The 24,308-nt window shown below is 31.7% G+C and overlaps 3 protein-coding genes across 3 annotated transcripts; 2 read left to right on the forward strand and 1 right to left on the reverse strand.

Annotated features, from left to right (window-relative positions):
- Positions 1-645: 645 nt before the first annotated feature.
- LOC122587899 (putative disease resistance RPP13-like protein 1) lies at positions 646-5,981 on the forward strand. Its single transcript, XM_043760053.1, has 5 exons — positions 646-3,662; positions 3,723-4,563; positions 4,702-4,780; positions 5,352-5,452; positions 5,692-5,981. Exons 1-2 carry the CDS (start codon positions 646-648, stop codon positions 4,537-4,539), a joined length of 3,834 nt encoding a protein of 1,277 aa, XP_043615988.1. The 3' UTR covers positions 4,540-4,563; positions 4,702-4,780; positions 5,352-5,452; positions 5,692-5,981.
- Positions 5,982-11,926: 5,945 nt separating this feature from the next.
- On the forward strand, positions 11,927-12,946 carry LOC122589406 (blue copper protein-like). The gene is made up of 2 exons (XM_043761698.1): positions 11,927-12,210; positions 12,385-12,946. Exons 1-2 carry the CDS (start codon positions 12,045-12,047, stop codon positions 12,750-12,752), a joined length of 534 nt encoding a protein of 177 aa, XP_043617633.1. The 5' UTR covers positions 11,927-12,044; the 3' UTR covers positions 12,753-12,946.
- Positions 12,947-19,180: 6,234 nt separating this feature from the next.
- On the reverse strand, positions 19,181-19,781 carry LOC122590104 (classical arabinogalactan protein 5-like). Its single transcript, XM_043762439.1, has one exon. The coding sequence runs from the start codon at positions 19,643-19,645 to the stop codon at positions 19,286-19,288; it is 360 nt and encodes a 119-aa protein (XP_043618374.1). The 5' UTR covers positions 19,646-19,781; the 3' UTR covers positions 19,181-19,285.
- Positions 19,782-24,308: the final 4,527 nt, after the last annotated feature.

The raw sequence follows: 24,308 nt of genomic DNA on the forward strand, positions 1-24,308 counted from the left end.
AATAAATTCATCAAGAATATATGTTAACGTTTAACAAAATAGCTTTGTATAAAGTAACATTCAACATTAAGCATATATGAATATTATCAAACAACATTAAACATTTAATAATGATATTCAAATATCATATATAATTCGTCTTATATTTTAGGATCTGAATTTACGACCTTAAGGTACTTTCTTCCCAACAAACTATGTTTATGTGGAATACTACTTATATTCATTCAAGAATATCTTCTATCTATGCATATACAATTTAAATTTTATTGATTTAAAAACTTATTGCATAAATCAAAAAACAGCTTAATTGATGAATTTAAACTGATTATGTTTTAATTCTTTAAATGTATAAATAATTCATCATAATTCACGCATTTAAATGCTCATTAGGAGCAGCTACCTACAGACAATGCCATGTGCAAAATAAATTTAAAGTTAATATTAAGTTGACATTACTCTTGATCCATCTGTTGCCATATGAAAACTAGAATATTGTACTCAATTAATAATAGAATATTAGTAAAACTTATTGACCATAACACAATTGAAGAAAGAAATCAAGTCACTATATTAATTAAAACAGAAAGGTTGAGTTGGTTGTTTCTAAATTCTAATTTCATTCTCAAATCCTACAAGTATACCAAAATGGCTGAAATCATTGTTACTGCACTCATCAAAGTTGTTTTCCAGAAGCTGGGAGATGAAGCTTTGAAGCAGGTTGTTCGGGCCAAAGGAATTCAATCTCAGCTCAAAAATTTGGGCAATACGTTGTCCATGATCCAAGATCTCCTTAATGATGCTTCTGATAAAGAAACTGCTAATACAAGTGTTAAAACATGGCTCAACAGACTCCGACATTTGGCTTATGATATTGATGATGTTCTTGATAGTTTGGCAACCGAAGCCATGCATCGTGAGTTCACTAGCAAGGTAAGAAACCTCATCCCATCTTTGAAACTAAATAAAGAACTACGTCACCAGTTAGATAGCATTGCCTCTAGGTTACAACAACTAGAAAAGGATGCACATTTTCTGGGATTGATTGTGAAAGCTGAAAACCCCATACGTATGAGCAGTAGAAAAAACGAAACCTCTTTGCCCGATTCATCTAAGATTGTTGGAAGAGAAAGAGAAAAAAAAGAATTGCTTCACAAGTTGTTGGGAGATGATCAAACACCATGTAAAGAAAAATTTAGCGTCATACCTATAGTGGGTATGGGTGGTGTTGGTAAGACCACTTTGGCTAGAAGTTTATATAACGAAACACAAGTGAAGGATCACTTTAAACTCCGTGTGTGGGTTTGTGTTTCTGATGATTTTGATGTGTTTAAGATCAGTGAAGCCATCTTTCGAGCAATGTCTAGTGAAAATAGGGAGTTTAAAGAATTAAATGAGCTTCAGATAGCTCTTTTAGATCAAATTAAAGAGAAACAATTTCTACTAGTACTAGATGATATCTGGAGTGAAGAATATCATAATTGGGAGAACCTCGTAAAGCCATTTGATGCAGGGGCTCTTGGAAGTAAAATAATTTTGACAACCCGAAAGGAGGGATTGCTCAAACAAATTGGTTTTAATCATCTAGACAAGTTGGATAGTTTGTCACATGATGATGCTATGTCTTTACTTGCTCGTCATGCATTGGATGCGGATAACTTTAATTCACATCCAATGTTGAAACCACATGGTGATGGCATTGTCAAACATTGTGGACGCTTGCCTTTAGCTTTAAAAGTAGTTGGAAGGCTATTGAGGGAAAGATCAGATGAAAGAGATTGGCGACACGTGCTAAATAGTGAAGTGTGGCATGTTAAGAATGCCAATAATATTGTTCCAGCTCTTAAGCTAAGTTACCAAGAGCTTTCAGCATGTTCGAAACAATTATTTGCATATTGCTCCTTTTTTCCTAAAGACTTTTTGTTTGACAAGAGGGAGTTGGTTATGTTATGGGTAGCTGAAGGTTTCATTAAACAATCATCTAAAAGCATGTTAACCGAAGAATCCTTAGGCCATGAATATTTTGATGAGTTGTTATCGAGGTCATTTTTTCAGCATGCACCTAATGATCAATCGTTGTTTGTAATGCACGACCTCTTGAATGACTTGGCCACACTTGTCGCCGAAGATTTTTTTTTGAGGTTCACCGATCAGATAAAGATGAACAAGGAAACCTTGGCAAAGTACCGTCATATGTCTTTCATTCGTGAGAAGTATGTTGGTTACCAAAAGTTTGAGGCAATTAAAAGTGCCAAGAGTTTGAGAACTTTTTTATCTGTTGGGGTGAAACGAAGTTCAGATTGCTTCTACTTATCCAACAAGATTTTGGTTCAGCTACTTCCAGAGCTACCATTATTGAGGGTTCTTTCTTTAAGTGGCTTTGCTATAAGCGAGGTACCTCAGTGCATTGTTCGTTTGAAACACTTGAGGTATCTAAACTTATCGCAAACCAAGATTAATGAACTACCAGAAAATGTGGGCACTCTTTATAATTTACAATCACTTATTGTTTATGGTTGTGATAAATTATGTAAGTTGCCCAAAAGCTTTTCAAAGCTTAAAAATTTGTCTCATTTTGACATTCGGGATACTCCATTATTAATGCAGATGCCCTTAGGGATTGGTGAGTTAAATAACCTAAAAACTCTAACCAAGATCATTGTTGTAGAAGATGATGGTTTTACAATAACCAGGCTCAAAGAGTTAAATAATCTTGAGGGGAAGATTTCCATTGAGGGGCTGGACAAAATGCAAAGCTCAACACATGCACGGGACACAAAATTATCAGAAAAAAGGCTTACTGAGGTAAAGCTGGCATGGAGTGATGTACCTCATGATTCTCAAACGGAAACTCTTGAAAATGAAGTACTTTATGAGCTAAAGCCTTGTAATGATTCTTTAACGATACTCAAAATTGTGTCATACCATGGAACAAAGTTTCCAAGTTGGGTTGGTGATCCCTCATTTCACAAGTTAGTTCACATGTCGATAGTTGGCTGTAGAAAATGTACGTCTTTGCCAGCATTTGGGAGGCTACAATCACTTAAGGAGTTGGTAATCGAAGGCATGAAGGAGGTTAAAGTCATGGGTTCAGAGCTACTTGGGACTGGTTGTGTTGCATTCCCTTCGCTTGAAACTCTAAGGTTTAAAAATTTGCCTCATTGGAGGGTATGGTCGACGTGTAAGGAGGTTGTTGATGGAGTGTTTCCATGCCTTCGAGAGCTTTATATACATGATTGTCCTGAATTAATTGACATCTCACTCGAAGAAATAGATTCATTGAGATATCTTGATATAAAGGGAGGCAATGGTGGTTTATTGAGAAGCATAGTTCATGTAGCTTCGTCGGTCACTGAGTTGATGATAAATAATATTGCAGGGCTTAATGATGAAGCATGGAGAAGTGTTATAAAGAATCTCGGGAAAGTGGAACAAGTGTGGGTTAATAGATGTAATGAAATAAGATATATGTGGGAATCAGAGGAAGAGGCAAGTAAAGTTCTCGTGAACTTAAGGTACTTAGAAGTTAATGGTTGTTTGGAATTGGTGAGATTAGGAGAGAAGGAGGAAGATTATAAGAGCAATCTACTAAAGTCACTTAGAATTTTGAGACTAACTAATTGTGAGAATATGAAAGATTGCGGTTGTCCGGGTAACATTGAGAAGTTGGAACTAACTAATTGTGAAAACTTGAAGGATATCTATTGCCCGGGTAGCATTGAGAGGTTGAGTATTATTAAATGTAGTTCGCTTACACATGTCTCCTTCCCAATAGAAGAAGAAGGAGGAGGAGGAATGCAGAACCTTAAGTCACTCACAATTGAAGATTGTAAAGAACTAGTTGTAATGGGAAAGACACACTTGTTTGGTATGGGCAAAAATACCAACACACAAATGCTCGAATGTGTATTTATTAATAACTGGCCAAATGTGAAATCAATGAATGGATTATTGAATTCTATTCACCTCACCACCCTCGGAATATGGAGTTGTAAAAACATGGAGTCTTTTCCCGACCTTGAGCTACCAAATCTCACTTCACTAAGAAATCTGACAATTGCATTTTGTCCTAGCATGGATGGATGTTTTCCACGTGGACATTGGCCTCCAAAATTGACTATTCTTGGAATAGGGGGGTTGAAGAAACCCATGTCAAAGTGGGGCCCTCAGAATTTTCCAACCTCGCTTGTTGACCTATCGTTATATGGCGTAATGGATGAGGGTGTGAGGAATCTCACTGAATTGTCTCCTCATCTTTTTCCTTCAAATCTTACTTCTTTCGGAATATGGAATTTTATGGAATTGGAAAGCGCTTCTACAGGACTCCAACACCTCACCTCTTTGAAACATCTAGAGATTGGGTATTGCATAAACTTAAAAGATCTACCAGAGAAGCAGTTGCCTTCACTCTTAAGTTTACGAATTCATAAATGCCCAAAACTAATAGAAAGTAAAAGTAAAAGTGAAAGAGGATCTTTCAACTACTGGCCCAAAATCTCCCATATCCCCTGCATTGAGATAGATGGTGAATTACATAATTAGTTGAAATACTTTATATGTATCAAGGTCATCTCTCTCTCTCTCTCTCTCTCATAATAATAATAATAATAATAATAATAATAATATGATCTTTAATTTTGTTTTTATAATCAAATACTTGTCTTATCAATAAGTGTTCTGATAGAACTTTGAATCTTAATGAAGGAGATATCAAGCCATATGCTGCAATGGGGAGAAATGAAGTTCATACGGGGTTGCAGCTTCACATTTATAACTTTTAAAGGTTACTAGACTTGCTAATTTACTCTTATTGATATATTTTTATTCCACACCAGCTTCTTCGGCAAAATGTCTCGATGCATATATTTGTAAATTCGTATTTGTCTATTTCTATGTTGGTATTTTCTGCTTGGCCAAACCCTACAATGACTACATTAACCACATTAGCGGCGATGGATGCATACTAATGGGCACTTTCAAAAAAGTTTTCAAGGGTACCTGTGAATGATGATTATGTATTTTGTGTTCATGTGTACTTGTTACTGCATGACCTAGTATGGATGCATACTAATTCAGACCCTTTTGAATACACACTAACAATCACACTATATGTATATAACTTACACAGAGAAAATGAAAGGGAATGCTTTCAAAAGGTAGCATTTTATTCATACCCACATAGCAAGTTAGATTAAACCCAACTATATGTTGCTTTTCAACTTTTGTGTTGTAGTTGAGTTATAATCTATATTTCTTTCGAAATATATGATTATATTAGAAGCTTAATGCCTATTAAAGTTTAATTACATTATTTACAACCTTAATTAGGCCTTTCACTAATTAACAAGGGTTAGGATGTGAACGAAGGGGGCGATGATGCAGACGATTTTAAACCAGAATGATGGCTCGATGAAAATGGTTGCTAGAGAGGCCTTTCAAAGTTACAGCTGTTCGGGTTAGTATACTACATAACCATACCATTACTTTTCATCCAGATCATATAATGTCAAGGTCAATAATAACCAACCAATATTATTTGAACTAAAAATTTAACACATACTGTTTGAATTCCTTTAGATGTCTCATTTAGAGCTAAAGTTGACTAAGCTATTGCTATAAAATGCACAACAGTTTAATGTTGTCTAGGTATGTTTAGACATGATTAGTTTTTTTGTTTGTTGGAAACATATGCAGGACACAGATCGATGTCGTTTGAATCGAGATTTTTGCTTCCATCTTCAAATTGATCGTAGACTAGATATCCATTTTAGCAATATTCGGGTAATATATATATCCCTCCAAGTTATGACTATCATGTAAATTGTATGTCAAAGCAACTAGCATATACGTACATATTTAGCATTCGTATTATTGTCAATAGATGAATAAGTGTCATCTTTATATGTAAAATGCCTGATTGGAAAAAGACGATCAAAGTAACACAATTGAAGTCACTTTTAGATCGGAAAGAGTTGGCAACGATTATTTCTAACTTATAATTTTGAAATTTGCGATTTCTAATGCTTTGATGGTTATGATGGCACTAGCGCACTCCATAAGGCATAAACGATTATGTTTTAACGACTTTATGGTTGTTGTATGTCGTTTATGTTAGAAGACTTGAAGAAAGTGTGTTAGAATGGAGTAGTGGAAATGAATCAATAGTCTTAATGTGCTAGCTCTACGATTGTTTAGATGCTTTCTTGCAATCTTTTGAGAAGTAAAGTTAATATTTGCATTTAAAAAATAAATAGTCTTAACGTGCTTTGTGTTAGATTTAAAGGATATGGGCATTCAGGTGTAGCCGAATTGTTAAACGCATGTATATATGGATAATGTAGGATGGCCTGTTAGATCTGTGGGCTCATTTCCTTATTAAGCTAATTTTATTTACACGGCTAACCCTTTAAATAAAACATAACCCGCATTACTCCGATGCATATGGGCACCTCTAATAAAATTCCGTGTAGTAGGTGCACTTATATGTGTATATTCATGTTCATCATACTGAATTTTATTTTTATTTTTTTTATTTTTTTGGTATTCGTAGTTTTTAGATGATCGCATCTGAAATTCGCTATACACTAGACATTACCTTAGCTTATTCAAAATATTAAATAGGCATTTATAGAGAATAGTGAATACCCAATACGACTAAAGCCGCCCAAAATGACCCATTACCCAATGCGAGTTACCAGGGGGAACTCGACTAAAGCAGCCGAGAATAGTGAATACCCAATTCGAATTACTCGTCATTTTGGATCACATTTATTCCATTTAAGCGGCCGAAACTAAGACCTCTAATCTATAATACTACGTTATAAATCATTTATTCCCGTTAAATTTTTTCAACTTTTTAAATTTTAACTTTTAGCCACTTATTTCCATCTCTCTCCTTAAATCTCAATCACTCATTTTTTTTCCTCTTTCCTCCATAAATCATTTTATTCATCTAATTCATTCAAAGTCTTTTATCTTAAAAATCGTACATCGATAAATTATAAAAGTTATATGAGTAATCTTAAATTAAATTTCATGCTCTTTCATTAGAGAGGTCATTCGATATACTTTCGAATTTTTTTTAATCCGAGTAAGGAACCCGTACGGCTAAGACATTTGGCTATCAAACTCTATGAAGTATGACCTATCACCTTTTATCACCTATCACACTATATGACCTATCATTCTCAACATCCCACCGCCGCAACGCGCGGTTACTTTCTCTTGTACCTTATAAAACAAACCCAACCCCCTCCTTACTTAATTAAGATTTTAAAATACCTAAATTACCCTCATGAATCCAATATTCTTCTCATTCATCCATTGATGTACCCAAAATATCCCTAACAATTTCAACCCACACAAATTTACGGTCAAACCATAATCTAATTATCTATCAACATCAATATTATTATACAGCAAATCTCATTTTGTTGGATTTTAAGTTTCAATACTTTACAATTCATCAAAATCACATTACATCAATAATTTACACTACTTGCTGCCGTCGCCACCATCACCAATCGTCGTCGTCAACACCGTCACCACTGTCACCGTCGACGCTAGGGCCGCACGCCAACATTCGTTATTGCCACCGTCGCCGCCATTATATCGCCATCACCATTGTCACCCCCACCACCGCCGCTACCGCTACATGTCACCACCACCATTCACCACCGCATCGCGTGGGTATCCTTATAGTATGGGAAGTGATATTAGTACTACATAACTTAATCAATTTACCACAATTATGCATTAACTGTTTATAAAGTATGTTTTAATATTTGTACTATGTGGTAAACTAATCAAGTTGTATGATACAAATATCACATCTTTTTTAGTATCTATACTCTCTATATAAACAAACTAGCCCTCCCAAATTAAACACTCTACATACCTTTAAAATCTCTATTTTACCCTTTTAATTTACACTACCACCAAACCCTTTATTCCTAAATCTATATCTATACTATATTAATAAACAAACTAACCTTAATTTTCAACACATTCTTAACCCACACACTAAATCTATCCGATATATTCTTAAAATATTTTACACTGATAATTTTCCAAACTATCTATCTCATTTATTAATTAATTTAAATATTTCCACCTATTATCTCTATTATATTTTTAATAAAGTTATTTACAAAATATACATCTCTTAACCATAATATAACTACATTACCATTTACATTTATTACTTTAAGATTAATAATCAAATCGTTAACACCACCGCCACTAACACTGCCCGTTACCATCACCGCCGCATTGCACGGGTACCTATCTCGTATGACAGATACAAAGGGTCTTAAAATAAATTGTATTTAATTTGCATAAAGTGTTAAAGCCACCAAGATAGGGGAACTAGAAGGCTATAATTGGTTTTGTATTTTGAAAGATAAATATAAATTTATATAATTTTTTCACATGATTACAAAATATTAACCATGTAATGATATTCACATATCAATAATTTATCAACAACGTACGTTAAACATTTAACAAAATAGCTTTGTATAATTACATTAGACACTTTATTGATATATGAATATAATCGAAATAATATAAACGTTTAATAAATTTTTTATTTTCTAGAACAGCAAGGGTCAGGACACGGGTATCCTGACTGATTACCATGGACCTAAGACCCGTTTTCCCCCCTACTCGCCCCACCCGGTAAATGCTCTACGAAAACCCAGAAAACCTAAAGCCTGTAAATCTTGAGACCTCACGGACAAACGTCCGAGTGTTCAACTACTGAGGTAATCAGTGAAGGATATTATTAAACGTTTAATAATATACATATATCATATACAAATTCTTATTTTATTTTTTTTATTTGAATTTAGGGACTTCAAAGTATTTTCTTGCATGTTTATGTAGAATATTACATTCAATGGGTTTGGGTATTGTGAAATAAGTATTAAAATAAAACAAATAGTACAAGATTCCACCTTTAGATCATAGTTAAATTGATGCACAAAAATTTACGAAGCATTTGATGTACGATGATTCTCATGATGCACAGTGATTTTCAGTGAATATAAATCTATTGTTTTATTTGATTTACTTTAATACTTTTTTTTTTTTACTTAAAACCTACGTTCAATTCCTTCTAGAATATCTCTTCTATTTATGCACAGATAAATTGTGTTTTATTGATTTGAAATCCCACCAAACTTATTCCATGACTTCTAAAACCATTGCTTGATGATTTGGTTCTATTTTTGGTCAAATCTTATAGTAGTGTTGTTTGACCTTTGTATTTTATCAACTACCCGTTTAACTATATTTCACGTTACCTTGATACGATGTACTTTTACGTTGGTAACGTGTAATAGATTAGAACTCTTTCAATTACTCATATACTTTATACTTTATGTTAGTAATTAATTAATTAGTAATTACGATATGATATGATGATATGCATGTGTTAGTGATGGGTTTACCTATTTATATATATACATGCCAAAAAAGTTATAAACACCATTATATGTATAATTAACATATATCTATATCTTTCATTTTATAGGAGAATTATAAATGTGCACCCCACTTTTTAACAACTATGATAACCAAGTCGGAAAGAGAGGCATCCAACTCGTAAAAGTATAGTAGTTTGCGGACAGAATTTGTTAGGTGCGGTTGTTGGAAATTAATGGTAGACCCCAAACCAAACCCCACTTCGATTCATCATCACGACATTTTTCATCAATAATATTACTTTCTTTAGCTTTGGGTCCATTTTTGCTTTCTGGTTTTACTATTTAAGTACGTCATTAACAAATCGGTTCAAACCTTAAAGAAGTGAAATTCCACCATCTAGACAATGTACCACATATGCATAGCTAGTTCCATCATTTTTCCATTTATTCGAGACTTATAATGTAACAAGTATAGATAATTTAATTAGACTAATGTCTATATATCATATATAACTTTTACTACGGTCTATTTATCACATATATTAATTGAGAATATCAAATGATTTCAAGATTTTGAATTTGTCATTTTATGTTAAATTTACATTTTTATATTATACGGATTAAGAATAAAAATTTATATGTTATAACTTACATTTTGAATGAATGTATAAAGATTATCATTATGCATAAAACCGTCTGAAAGTTAACTGACTTAATAAACAAAAAATAACTCTTATTTATTTATTTTATACTTAATATATACATACATTATTTTATACATTTAGTTATTTAGTACATTCAACACTCAATGACATACTTGCATGTATACACATGACCTAAATTTACTTAATTAACTGATCAATAAATTAAAATTAAAGCTATAATGCCTTTAAGTACTTGTAACATCTTCATATATACTACTACACAATTACTCTATTAAATATATCGATCAGTAGTTAGAGCTTTTGCATCTGGAGACAAAGCTCATGGGTTTGATTCTAATGCCCAGTAAGGCTGGAGGTCTTTTTCTACCTTTGGTAGAACTTGAAAGCAGCCTCTTTACGTTTGGTAGGGGTAAGACTGTCTACATCTCAACCCCCATATACCATCAAAAACGGTATTACGACCCAAAGCATGTGGAAGATGACATTGTGAGTTACTTTTTACATTTTTTTTTTTGTCAAAACAAAATTTTTTTCAAAAGCTTTTTGTAAATTATTTTTTATATAAAACTTTATCATGGAGATACTCTTTTGTCTCCCATTATTCTCTTATGTTTCAAAAATGAATTTTACTCGATTAATTGTCAGTTAGTTTGGCCCAGTAGTTTGATCGGGTAAACAATACACCTAGTCTCTATTTTTTTGAAAGACAAATCGCCCAAATCTTTCAATTCATATTTTCCTTTTTCCTCACTAGTTCAAAATAATCTTATTTCTTTCCCGTAAACGTGGTGAATTGATCCCATCTTTAGAGTAGGTTAGGCTTTTTCTTTTGTCGTGCACAACTACACATGAATCAAATTCCCAAGGGTGACTTAGTAAACAAGACAAGAATTCATGCTAATCAACTTTTTTTAATCTAAAGATTAAAGAACCATGGGCTAATTAACTGTATACATATGTAGAGAGTTTCTCAAATCTTTATTATATGTACAATTAACATATATAGTAAAGAAAAACCTCTAATGTATGCTACTAACTCCTTTAATGGTATTTCTAATTTTATAAAATTTGATGCACACAATAAACTCGAGTAAAATGTGATGTATACTATAGATTTTCAGTTACGACTAAATATCTCACTTAACCCTAAAATATTCTTAAATAGTAGAGTATGTAATAGAGTGCGGGATGAAAATATCCAAAGTCAAACCCAAACTGATATCAAAATCAGGTTGAGAATCTCATCCCAAACTTATCAACCCATTAACCAGAACCCATTAACCCATCAACCCGTTACCCCAAAAGTAATCAGGTTGACGATTTGATAGGTCAATGAGTTGTAGGTTATTGAGTTTATTTTGGGTCAAATTAATGAGTTGGTGAGTCAATCTATTACGAATAAAAAAATGCTATAAATAACAAATATTTTCGGGTTGACGAGTCATCCTACTAACCCAAATAGCCAACCCCACAACCAAAAATAAACCATATTGGAAGATTGACGGGTCAAGATTACACACAAATATGAGAGTCATAACTATTTGGAACTTTGGCTAAACCATGATCCTTTTATTCTTTTTATCTAATTATCCTTAAAACAAATTTAACTAGTAAAATTTGAACACAAGACTTTTCTATTTGTTTATTTTATATAATATTGTAATAATAATATGAAAAAAATATAAAAAATAAACTAAAGGCCATCAAGCTTAACATATATGATTGATTACCAACTTTAAAGTTATGTAGGGAAACGCGCAAACCATTTCAAAGTGAGTACAAACTAATAAACGCTTTATAAAAGCTCTAAATTTTATATGAGAGTCATAACTATTAGGAACTTTCAATAAACCCTCAATTATCAACTTTTTAACCACTATAAAACCAGACCTCTTTCACTATCATTAGCATCAACCAATCCTCTCTTCCCTTTCTCATACCACAAACAAAGAGAATGAAGATTTATTATGTTGCGGTTGTGCTGTTAGTAGTAGCTTTGTGTAGTGGTTTGCCATCTCTAGCCAAAGTTTATACTGTTGGAGACTCTGCTGGTTGGTCACTCAATGTTGATTATACTACTTGGACTAGTGATAAAACATTTAAAGTTGGAGATAGCCTTGGTAAAAATATATGTCTTAATTAATCTGTATTTTCTAAATTTCTTATTTTATACTCTTGATTCTTTAGTGATAATATACTCTATTTAATATACAACTATTACAAGCTAGTTTTACTAATGAACTTGTTTTTGGAATTTTCATGAGTTATATTTATTCGGTTTTCTTTTTGGCTAGTGTTCAACTATGGAAGCAGTCACTCGGTAGATGAAGTGAGTTCAGACGATTATGGCAGTTGCAGCGCTGGAAACACGATTGCGTCATACACGTCTGGCCCCACCACCATTCCCCTAAACACCACCGGTACACATTATTTCATCTGTGGTGTCATTGGACATTGTAGTGGTGGGATGAAACTTTCTGTCCCAGTCACTGGAGGTGGTGGTGGGACCACCACATCTCCATCTGGGACAGGTGGTTCTCCGCCCACTAAGCCTACTACTCCTACTGCACCTACAGGCACATCCACTGGGAGTGTCGTATCTCCCATGGTATCAATTGTTTTTGGTTTCGTTTCGTTGGTGTTTAAGTTCGCTCTTTATTGAGTTATTTAGCCAGGACAGAGGCAGTGCCGTATCTCTCACTTGTGTTCAGATTTTTTCTTTATATATATATGTTATCGCATGTGTTGGTCGATCAGTAAATAATGTATTAGCTTGATATGTTGGTCTATTAGTTTTATTTATATTGTTAACTTTTGTTGAGCTCATAGACTTATATTTATCTACACTTTGAATCCTTTTAATGATCCCTTTGACGCTTTTTTACTTCAATTCATATCAAATACACTCAAGTGATGTTAGGTTTTGATTCTCAATTTCCAATACTTTGGTTTCAATTTTAATGACGGGCTGTATAATACATGTTCTCGTTATAATGAATGAGCATAGTATCCGCGCATTGTGACGGAATTTTATAACCACCTTTTTGGATGAATACATTGGTTACAGAGTTTTAAAAGTATAGATTATAAGATTTTGTCGATTGTTTTAAAATTATATAATATTTTAGTGTTGTCGTGTGTAGAGGGACATTTTGTCGATTGTTTTAAAAATATATTTAATCTCTTAACCTAATTCTTTTTATAAGGGGTTAAAAGAAATGAGTAATCTTATTGACTGCTTTGATACATATTATCTTAATTAAGGATAAGGATGATAATTGCTTGCGATCAAAAGTAAATTAAGTTGTTACGGATAATTCCTAAATAGATTGTGATCTTTTAAAGTAGAACTTCAATTTTTTTTTAAATTAGAAATAATGAGTGGAACAAGATAATGGGTCCGTATTTTTATTGGTTAATTAGTTGATCTTTAATCATCATCAAACCCTTTGATTGATTTAACTTTACCAATTTTAACGATTTCAAATTTAGAAAATCTCATTCCGTTTTAACTATGTTGGGTATATTATCGAATCCAAGCAAAATGTATAAAATAATCTTAAAAAATTAATATTATATTAATATTAATATTAATATTAATATAATATTAATATATACTATAAGACAGTTGAACTAATAATTTATTAATCAATCAAATCATTTAATTTTACTCTCGTTTATGTCATCATTTAAATTAAATTTAATTTAAAAATCATAATAATCAATATCCAAATATATTATTATATTAGTATTTATATTTATTTGTAGAAAAAGTCTCATCAATTTACAATTTTTTTTTGTTTTTTATCAATAATTTACACTTTTTAACCCTGAATACTTAATTTATTTTTACTTTTAGTCATCAACTTGAGAGGATTTTTTAAAAACTTTTTTAAAGACAAGTGATAAAAATAAACTTATTCATGTTATGGGTCTCTGTCATGACCATATACATATACTTGAATGTCAAGTACAACATGACAAGTATGTTTATCTTTTAATTATTAATTATTTTTCATAATAATATCACATTATGAGAATAACTGATTTAAAAAAAAATCCTATAGTAGATAAATGATTGTAGCATGTGTCTTGTGGAATGACTACGATAAACAGTTCCATCAATATGTCTCAACTAATAAAGATAGTGACGAACCTGTGATTATTGTACCACAACTTGCAAAATATTACACTTAGAACCGTATATCTTTAAAATTATAAGCTTTTATGAATTAAATATATAAAAATCTAATATTGATAATATATAAAAACCAGTGTTGGACACGAGTCTAAAATCTAGTAATGTACTAAATGATTTCTCAATTCAAAGGATACACTTTATTTGAGTGGATGTTCAATTCAAAATGCATAACAAAGGTTTTTATAAATCTTTTATTATTTTTTTCATGAAACTCTAGAACTTTAAAAATATTTAGTAAATTAAAATGTTTTAAGTTCATTCACATTTAAAAAGTCATAAGAGAGAAAACAAGTATTTGTTTGAATATGTTAAAGTACCTATAATTTAATATGTTCTTATATAAATGGTACATGAGAACGAATTTATTCACATATAAAAAGTTCAAGTTATACGTAATGTTATATGTTTTTAACAATTTTTTATTTTTATATGAACCTAGTTTTATTTTGTTTTAAATGTGAATGAAGTCATTTACATATGATCTAATATATATTATATAAGTATACATCTCTTAGACAAGTTTAGGGCCTATCAACTTTTTTTTCCAACTTTATATGACACGTGCGGATTGAATATCATAACAAATGGTCTATAATATGTTGTCTTAATCGGATTCACGCTAGAGGGTCCTTTCACCCAATACCTAGTAAGAGGAAAATCCTCCTATTAGTAAGCCCGAATAAATGACAATTAATATAGTAAATCTTATCCCTTAGGACTCGAACTTAAGTTTCCTTTGAATCTAAACTTTTATTGAAAAGACTTTCCTTTGTTATTAAGCCGTCAAAATGCCTTTAATTGGAGTATTTATATGTTTATTTAAAGCTACACAAACTAAATAATTAGGAAATGATACAATTGTTTACTAGGAACACACAACGAAAAAGAGACTTGAATAGTTTGATGGAATGGCAATGCTGCCTTGCCTACCTTTAGTTGTTATCGATATCTTCAGTTGATATATATCCCCACCAAAAACATGAGTACGTATACCCAATAGGTGACATTTTATAAGTTTTCTTGTTGATATTTCATTTCATCATCCATAAAATATAAGAATGATATATTTTCTTCTTTTCCTTAATTATGTTTATTATAGAAGCATTTGATATTTAAACATGTAAATATGAAAACTTATCGTTAAAGTATGTAATCAACTTTTCTAGGCGGATGCATGTGGTTTAGTTACTAAAAAGGTGAAAGCTAATAGTAGGTAGGTTGTCATCGTCAAGAATATGGGGTCAAAACTTATATTAAAAAAGATTACATAATTCTTTGAATCATTCATATCGAATGATCATGCATGTTTAATTCACAGGCCCACTTGACGAGCTAGTAACCTCAAGTTTACCGACTATGATAAACTAAACCCTAATTTCAAGCGACCATTCATCAAGTAAACTAAGTGTAAAGTACGTTGTTAAGATAAATATTACTATTTGTGTAAATTAAGTAATATCGTTGTTTGTTTTATGTGCTTAATAACAAAAGAAACATATTAAAAGTAGTGACTTAATTAATTGATAAAGGAGTATATCATGGTTGAAGTATTCAAAATGATGACTAATTACACTACAACAAAAATGTCATTTATTTACACTTACTTTAAAGAAGTGTGAAGAAAAATTTCTTAATTTGTTCACACTTAAAAATGTTTAAAAAGTATTCATATTTAAAAGTGTGAAAATTTTGAAAATCATAAATTTTTCACACTTATATATGTGAGAAAAAAATTTTTCACACTTTCAAGTGTGTAAAACTATATCAATTGTTCACACTTAAAAGTGTAAGGAATAATTTGTAACACCAAATTTTTTCACACAATAAAGGTGTGGAGAAATTAGGTGTTACAATTTGACCTTTCACACTTTTAAGTGTGAATATATTTGACATTTGTTCACACTTTTAGGTGTAAATTTTTTCTTTTCACATATATAAGTGTAAAAAAATTATAATTTTTCAAAAATTTTCACACTCTTATGTGTGTGTATTTTTTAAACATTTTTAAGCGTGAATAAATTAATAAATTTATTCACACTTCTTTAGAGCAAGTGTGAATAAATGAAATTTTTTTTTAGTGTAAAAACACTAAAATGATTATAATTAATATAAGTTGTTCAACACAATTAGTGTTATCCATTGAAGTATTTACTAACGAAAAATGTTGTGAGAAGTATATTATCACCTAAATTAGAAGATCGATTATGATTTTCCCATAAAATATATTTTATTTTTAAATTAATAACTTCATACTAATTCAATTATGGCCTGAACGTAACCTTGACTAATCTAAATAAAAAGTGGGCTAATAACCCTTACAAGTTAATTTACTGAGTAAAACTAATAATGGCCCCAAAAGGTTTGGGTTGTCGTTTTTGCTTATTAAAACCCCATTACGAAGCACTCAAAGGCCCAATACCTTTCGTAAAATTTGATAAAGTAATAAACTTGATGTGTGAGCTTAGGAAACACACAAAATGCTTCCTTAACTACTACGTTGGATTTGGTCTTGTGATGATGGATGTTTCAAAAGTGTCCGGATTTAGTCTATGTTTTGCCGTTTTGGTGATATGTTAACTTTTAGATATTTTTTTTAGAATTTGTTTCAACACATATTTTATGTTTTTATTCCAAATGCATTATCAGCTTTAAGGCTTTTGGAGACCTTAAGTGAGAACTATAGCTCAAGTATCATTTGTTAGGATCATATTTTCGAGTAGAGCCTCATTTGTCTTATATTTAAGCTAGGCTGGGGTAACTTTTTCTTTTTTATTTCTAATAGTATGTGTTGTATGTGATTACGATTTTTTTTTTTTTTTTTGGTAATGTGTGGTTACGACTTTAGAATGACGTGATTCTTACTCTCATTCAATTGTAAGAGAGTTTTCGTGTCGAAAATCTGATTTCTTATTTATGGTACGTTCATTAGCATTCTTGCACCTTTATCCCTTAATTATGTTTGCAGGTTTCCTTCTTCTTCAACAGTATGTATACGTTATTTGATTCCTTTCACCAAGGTATATAACTATACGTTCCAATGACCCAACAACTAAATATGTCAAGACAAAAATAATCGATACCATCACAAAGATATTTGTGCACTTTTATTGAAGTCGTGAGGCTAAAGATCACTACGTAAAAAATCAATAAAAACATCAAACGTCCTGCAAGACCTTTTGAGTACGGAACACCAAAAACAAAGTCAGAACTGGTAACTAGATTTGACTTTTTACTTACATAATTATTCAAGAACTGTAAGTCATAATTAAGAAAAGAAAACAAAAAAAAAAACCCTAGTATGTTTATGTGTTTTTTCTTTCTATATTATGGAGTTATGTCCAACATACACAATGTTTTTATACATTCGATTTGATGAATAACTTTTGAATAATGGTGAGTGTGACTAATTCTACGAAATATTTACGAGTATCACTAGTCATATGTTCTATTTGTATTGAATTGGAACAAACAAAAAGGATAACTAAAAAGTAAAAATGACACGGTTTAGCAACAAAGTGTATGTAGTGGAAATCGTGAAAAGATGAGCACAAATGCACATGGATTGGGTACCTAATAATGTTATATACAGATGTGGATACTTCATACATTACTGACACCTCCAATCAACTAAACAAAACGGACTTCCACCGACCAATCCACCTTCTTTTCCGCGCTGCACGACACCTCTCCACCTTTCTAAACTAAATTAAAAATTAAAAGAAATATTGTTTATTTCGTTATTAAATTTAACCCTAACATAAGTTACTAGTTATCTGAAAAAAACTTGCTTATAAATTATAGACATTTTCTATTAATTGCTTACCAAGTAAAGTTAATGGTTAAAATGATTAAACTCTTTAGATTTTTTTTTGTTTCACCTATAGAAATTTTGTTGCTTTTAATCTAAAAAATCACTTTGAATCCTAAACCTTTTTTGCTTAATAATTTGTCAATTTTTAATTACGGATGTACATTAATCATCCGACTTTTTAAAATTTGACACTCTACTACTCTAGTCTTCTCAAAAATTAAATCAAGAATTTCAAAATTAAACTATAAAAGCTTAGAACTAAAGAGTTTAAATCGTTATTTATCCAAAATTTAACACATCAGGCCGGAGAGCTTTATAATCAAATTCTAGCCTGACTTCATTTTGGTTTTTAGTCTCGAAACGTGCAACTTAACAAACGTGTTATATTTCAATCGTTATTTGATGTAATATCCGATAATTGTAATTGTTCGGCATTTTGTCAAAGCTTTCAATAACATATGCGGTTATAAAAATAAGCATAATATGTTAATATAACAAATCACATTAAAATTATTATCTATACTTAGTATAGTAACAAAGGGTTTGTTAAATACAGCTTTTAGGGTTGTGTTTAAGGTGCATAAATTGTTTGTATATTTACCATAAAAATCAATGACGGACTTTTAATATGGAAGGTACAATTTTTTTTATACACGTTAAATACAGCCCGACTGTATTTAGCATTTCCTTAGTAACAAATCATAACGAAAATAAATCCATTTATCCATATATCCATAAATATATATATAAACAATATCATCAATATCAATATATATCAAGAAACGTATAGTAGTACCAATCACTACATTAATATTAATATTAAAACTAATATTAACATTAATACTAATAAAATAATAATCCTAAATCAACCCCTACAAAACTAATACTAAAAATCAAAAGAAACAAAAATAATCCTCGTAATAATATCATAAAAAATAACAATATATATAAGGGGATGGTAATATAAGGCTGTCGTATATCTAAGCTTAGGTGTGGAACACTCACATATTGTTTTTTTAATCCATAAAAATCATGGGGCCCATGCATTTATTCATTAAACAATAAATAGTAAAATATTAGTATGTGAGGAGTTCCACACCTAAGCTTAGGTACCGGATAGCCTTATATTCCCTTTTCCCTATATAGATATAATATTATAAGCTCATTTCATCCCCTGAAATCTCTACATAACAAAAGCAGCAGCAGCCAAGGCAACCACACCAATAGACCCAGCCGAGAATCTGATCAAGCTACCGGAGCTCGGGGTCAAAGATGCCGGAGAGTCTGCCGGAGATCCATTTGGAGAAGATGAGATAGACGGAGATGAAGCCGGAGCACCACCGGGTGACAAAGAAGTGGGTGGTGCAGGTGGTGAGGCCATCGGAGACTCAGTCGGTGGGGACACAACGGTGGAAGGCGGCGAGGCTGCCGGAGAAGCGGTCGGAGATACTGTCGGAGACCCGGTCGGAGATTGAGATAACACCGAAGTGGCTAACGTGGCACACAAGATGAATATAATCAATGATGAACGTGAAAATGCCATTTGTGGTGAGATAGATATACAAAATATAATGATATATATATTGAATAATATTAATATCAATATGAATTATGAATGTTGGAATGTAGAGAGAAATTGTATAAGTGAATGATTGTTTTGATTGTGGAACACAAGGAATACTGGAACTGGAGTGTAACCAATTATGACTCAATGGTTATGTAATATAGTTATCTTTTAAATTGGCTATCTGATGTAAGTACTTTTCATTTTTGTTCTTTTAATGTATCAGTTGACCTGTTGTACCGGTAGCCGGTAACAATGTTAGTTTTACTTTGGGATTATGGCACTACAGTGTAACCAACTATGACCGAATGATTATGTTATGTAGTGATCTTTAAAACTGGCTATCTGATGTAAGAACCTCTCATTTTTGTACTTTTCATGTACCGGTTGACATGTTGTACGGTCATGGTTACGGTTGTGGGTTATGAACTCCGACGAAATGGATGGTCAATAGTGGATGGTCTTAGACTCTGACAAGGTTGTAGTGGGTAGTCTCGGTCTCATTTTTTCTTCCATTCAAGAGGTGCGGTCATCTCTTCACCGTCTCCAAGTCCGGACACATGCCACCGCTGATTGCCACCAATAAAATAAACAAATGTCAGCTGCCACCCAGAAAACCACCGTCGTCATTCTCTGTCAAAATCCCCTTTTTTACCCCATTGTAAACCAAAGTTGTTGGATCTTGATTGTGGTGGGGATGGGATGGCCGGGTCTTTATGGTTAACGATGATGGGGTGATCATAACATAATCCAATTTGGGGATTAGGGTTTGAGTATGATTATTATTGAATCGTGTTCTGAAATCAATAAATGTATATATGCATCTATCTATATCTAGTGTTGATTTGTGTTCAGGATTGAAGTTAAACATTTAGTTACAATTTCACATTTGCACTCCGAAAAAATTGTTGTCACCGAAGATAGTGTCGGAAATTAGCCGGAGAAGATGACTAGAGTATAAAGTCATCAGAGTAACCTAGGAGGATACATCGAGTGAACAAAACAGAGAGGTTCTTACATCAACTTTAACACTTTCGTAGATTACTACATTACATGACCTTTCACTCATAGTTGGTTACACTCCGGTGCCTTAATCTGTATTCTTTCTTATATCCAACGTGGCATTACCGGTTACAAATATGATGTTACCCGGTATGATACATTAAAAGAACAAAAATGGAAGTTACTTACATCAGATAGCCAATTTAAAAGGTCACTACATTACATAACCATTGAGTCATAGTTGGTTACATTCCGGTGCCATAATCCCAAGGTGTTTATATAGATAGAAAAGGTTAGAAGTCGGTTTATGATGAGATGTAAATCCTTTACAAAGAATATAATTTTTATATGGAAGTGATATTTTTTAAAATAATTTGTTTTCAAATCTATTTATATATTAAGGATGTTTTAAGAATAAGGTGACGTGTAGGTTGTTGTGTAAAGAAGGTTGTTAGGCCTTAGCCAACAGCGAGTCCTTGGCTTCTTCGTTGGGCTCGTCGTCATTTCCTCCATTGGCAGCAAGTCGTCGATAGCTGCTTCGTTTGGCCGCCTTCGTTCGGTGGAAGGGGGAGGACGAGAGAGAAAGGAGCGGGGTGTGGGTCTGGGTTTGAGACAAAAACAAAAAAAAAATGCTTTTTTTTCCCCTTTGTTCCTTTTTTATTTAAACAACCATTTCACCTTCATTTCTCATTCACATTCAATTTTCCAATAACACACATACATTCCTTTCTATCTTTCAAATCTTTATTTTATTTTCTTCCCCTAAACCAAAATCATGAACAACAACAATGAAAACCTTAACGAAAATCAAAACGTGGGTGCCGATATGTGGCAACAAATTTTTAGTTTTAATCAAAACGTGAGGCCGACGAGTAGTTTAATTTACTTTTAATAATGTAGTTTAATTTTATCTAGTTTTAATTTAATTGTAATGTTTTAATTATGTGGTTTGTTTGTTATATTTTTTTAAAAATTAATGTAATGTGTTTTTATTAATGTAATGTTTTTTTATAAATAAAATTAAGTTTGTGTTATATATTTTGATATATTAAATAAAAGAAAAGTTGAGGAAGATGTGAGGTGAAGATGATAGTAACTGAGAAAGAAGTGATTTAGGAGAGAGAAAAGTTGATGTGACAGTGAGGAAGAGTCAGGAATGTGTCTTGGGTTAGCAGAAGCCTTAGACCATCTGCATTCACAAATCCCAATCTATTGAAATTATTTGTTAAAATACTAATTTCTTTTTTTTTATATCTATCCAACCCAACTAAACCCAACTTTTACACTTTCATTAACAACTCAACCAAGCAATTTTTTTAATGAATAAAAAATTCATTTTATATTATACATAAATTAATTTATATATTTAGAAATTAAAAAATAAACAAAACTAAAAATACATAAATATATAACTATTTTTTTGATAACATCCTTTTGTTATGAAAAGCAAAATAAAATCAACTATATACGAAAAGAAAAAAGAAAATCCAACAATGATAAAGAAAAAAAAAATTTACGGCCATACTTTTAACAAATACCAACTTATAATTTATTTATTTGTTATTGTATCCAACAATGAATATACATAAATATATCTACCAGTAAAATATTGACCAACTTATAGTTGGTAACGAACAGTTCGGTGGATTCTTACATGAGCCCCATCAATTAATACCCACTTTCTCCAACCGACCAGCCCAAATACATAACCGATGAGAATGGTCTTATAGGCTTATAGCCACTTTTTCGTCGAAAAGGGGTTTGAATTAAGGCTTTTTGTATATGATTTTTTTGGCTTGATATTCCCGGATCAAGGCCTCAAGCCGACGATCACAACGTTCACCATTTTTTCGGCGAGATTAAATATCCTTTTCGCTTTCCTGTGAGTCGTGTCTTATCTGTTTTGGGATTTTCATGAGTGGTCGTATTATCATAATATTAAATCTGGTTTGTGAAAAGTACTAAGACTTTTGCACATAACATTTATTAGCTATTTATAAGTAAAGTTCTTCATTGGAATTTTTTTCCAAATAGTACATATTACAAACGCCTGGTGTATCTCGACCCAATTTTATGGTATCTTGACTATATCGCTCCAATATAGTGTGGGTTCCCTGTCTGTAATAGCAAATTTGGTAGAGTAAAAGCAGACCCCATGTTATTAATAGTCTGGTCGGGTTACCAAAAATATGGTCGGGATACCAGACGCCATTACAAATCATAATCATAATTATAATAAATATATCAAACTTACACATACTATTAATCATCAAAGATTTCTAAGCACTATTAATAAAAAAGATCCTCATCTAACTGTTCTACGGGCATTATCCTAGAGTTTTTGTTTTGTTAAGGACTACGCAACTAGTTACACATTTACATGTCGTAGTACGACTGATATGTTTTATGGGCCGTTAGATTAAAGGGCCGCATTTTGTGTAAGGTCGAAAGGAAAGATACTATTGTATTTGTTCGTATCCTGTTTGTTTAAGGAAATAAAAAAGTGATAGAAGAAAGATTCCTGGTTAACGTTATAATGAGGCACGTTGTAGGATTAATTGTCAGGGACGGAGCCAGAACTATTTTGTAGGGGGCAAATTTAAAAGTCTCTTGTTATATTTAATAGAGTCATTTTTGAAGGAAAAGTTTTTTAAAAAAATTGACCCTCACATGAGAATTAGAAAATATGGACTCTTAAAATAATTTCGTGTGAGTGCAAGTTATGGGAACTTAAACATTGGTCTTTGCAATTTTGACAAATGTGCAAAAGGAGGGGTTGCATTATATTAAACAACATAAAATAAGTTTATCGAAATCAATGATATGCAATTTAGTCTCTACATAAATTTTCACCTGACTATTGTGATTATTATTATATAATAATTTGAAAAAAAAATATCATTTTCACATACAACTATATTATTTATCAATGTATGATACATTAACTTAAACAAATAAAACACTTTTTTCAACTTCTCTTTTTAAACTATATTAAAAATCAAAATAACTCAAGACTTTTACTTTATCAATAGAGGATTTTATCTCAAAACTAATGCTTTTAATATAAGTAACATACTTCCAAAGGAGAGGCGTATGACAACGATGATGACATTTGTATGTATTTTCTATTTATTTATATTTTTTAAAAACAAAATTACAAATATACCTTTAAAAAATTATATTGTACCGAAATTGGACTGGAGGCAGTTGCCTACACTGCCCCCCATTGTGGAGTTGTCCCTGTTAATTGTTTTAAATTAGTTTTTGGTGGCTTCCAACGGGAAAGACACATAATACATACAATAGCATAAGTTTAGATTACGCGTCTATTACGACTTAAAAACGTTTCTAGATACTTTAATTCATAGAATAACAATATCGTAAGGTGTGTTTAGTTGTACAACATGTCTTCTAGTTTTTTATTTTATTTTAGAAAATAAAAAAGGTTTTTCATCTCTAAAACCAAAAGAAAATATTAAAAACGTGTTCAAAATTAGGAAATATGATTTTAATTTTTCATATTATAAAACATGTTCTAATATACTTAGTTAAGTGAGGGGGAGGGGGTCTTTGACATTGGCGAGGGCAACTGGCCGAGGGTGACGGGGCACGAAGGAGGGTTCTGAATTTCAAAAAAGGA

This window comes from Erigeron canadensis, chromosome 2, assembly GCF_010389155.1.
Source record: "Erigeron canadensis isolate Cc75 chromosome 2, C_canadensis_v1, whole genome shotgun sequence".
Taxonomy (NCBI): Eukaryota; Viridiplantae; Streptophyta; class Magnoliopsida; order Asterales; family Asteraceae; genus Erigeron; species Erigeron canadensis.

What these genes read in the sequence shown, in the direction of transcription:
- LOC122587899 (XM_043760053.1), top strand. Translation starts at nt 646, where the DNA reads ATGGCTGAAATCATTGTTACTGCACTCATCAAAGTTGTTTTCCAGAAG. An exon ending in TGTCCGGGTAACATTGAGAA is followed by an intron (nt 3,663 to 3,722) that starts GTTGGAACTAAC and finishes TAGCATTGAGAG; the next exon opens with GTTGAGTATTATTAAATGTA.
- LOC122590104 (XM_043762439.1), bottom strand. Translation starts at nt 19,645, where the DNA reads ATGGCATTTTCACGTTCATCATTGATTATATTCATCTTGTGTGCCACG.
- LOC122589406 (XM_043761698.1), top strand. Translation starts at nt 12,045, where the DNA reads ATGAAGATTTATTATGTTGCGGTTGTGCTGTTAGTAGTAGCTTTGTGT. An exon ending in TAAAGTTGGAGATAGCCTTG is followed by an intron (nt 12,211 to 12,384) that starts GTAAAAATATAT and finishes CTTTTTGGCTAG; the next exon opens with TGTTCAACTATGGAAGCAGT.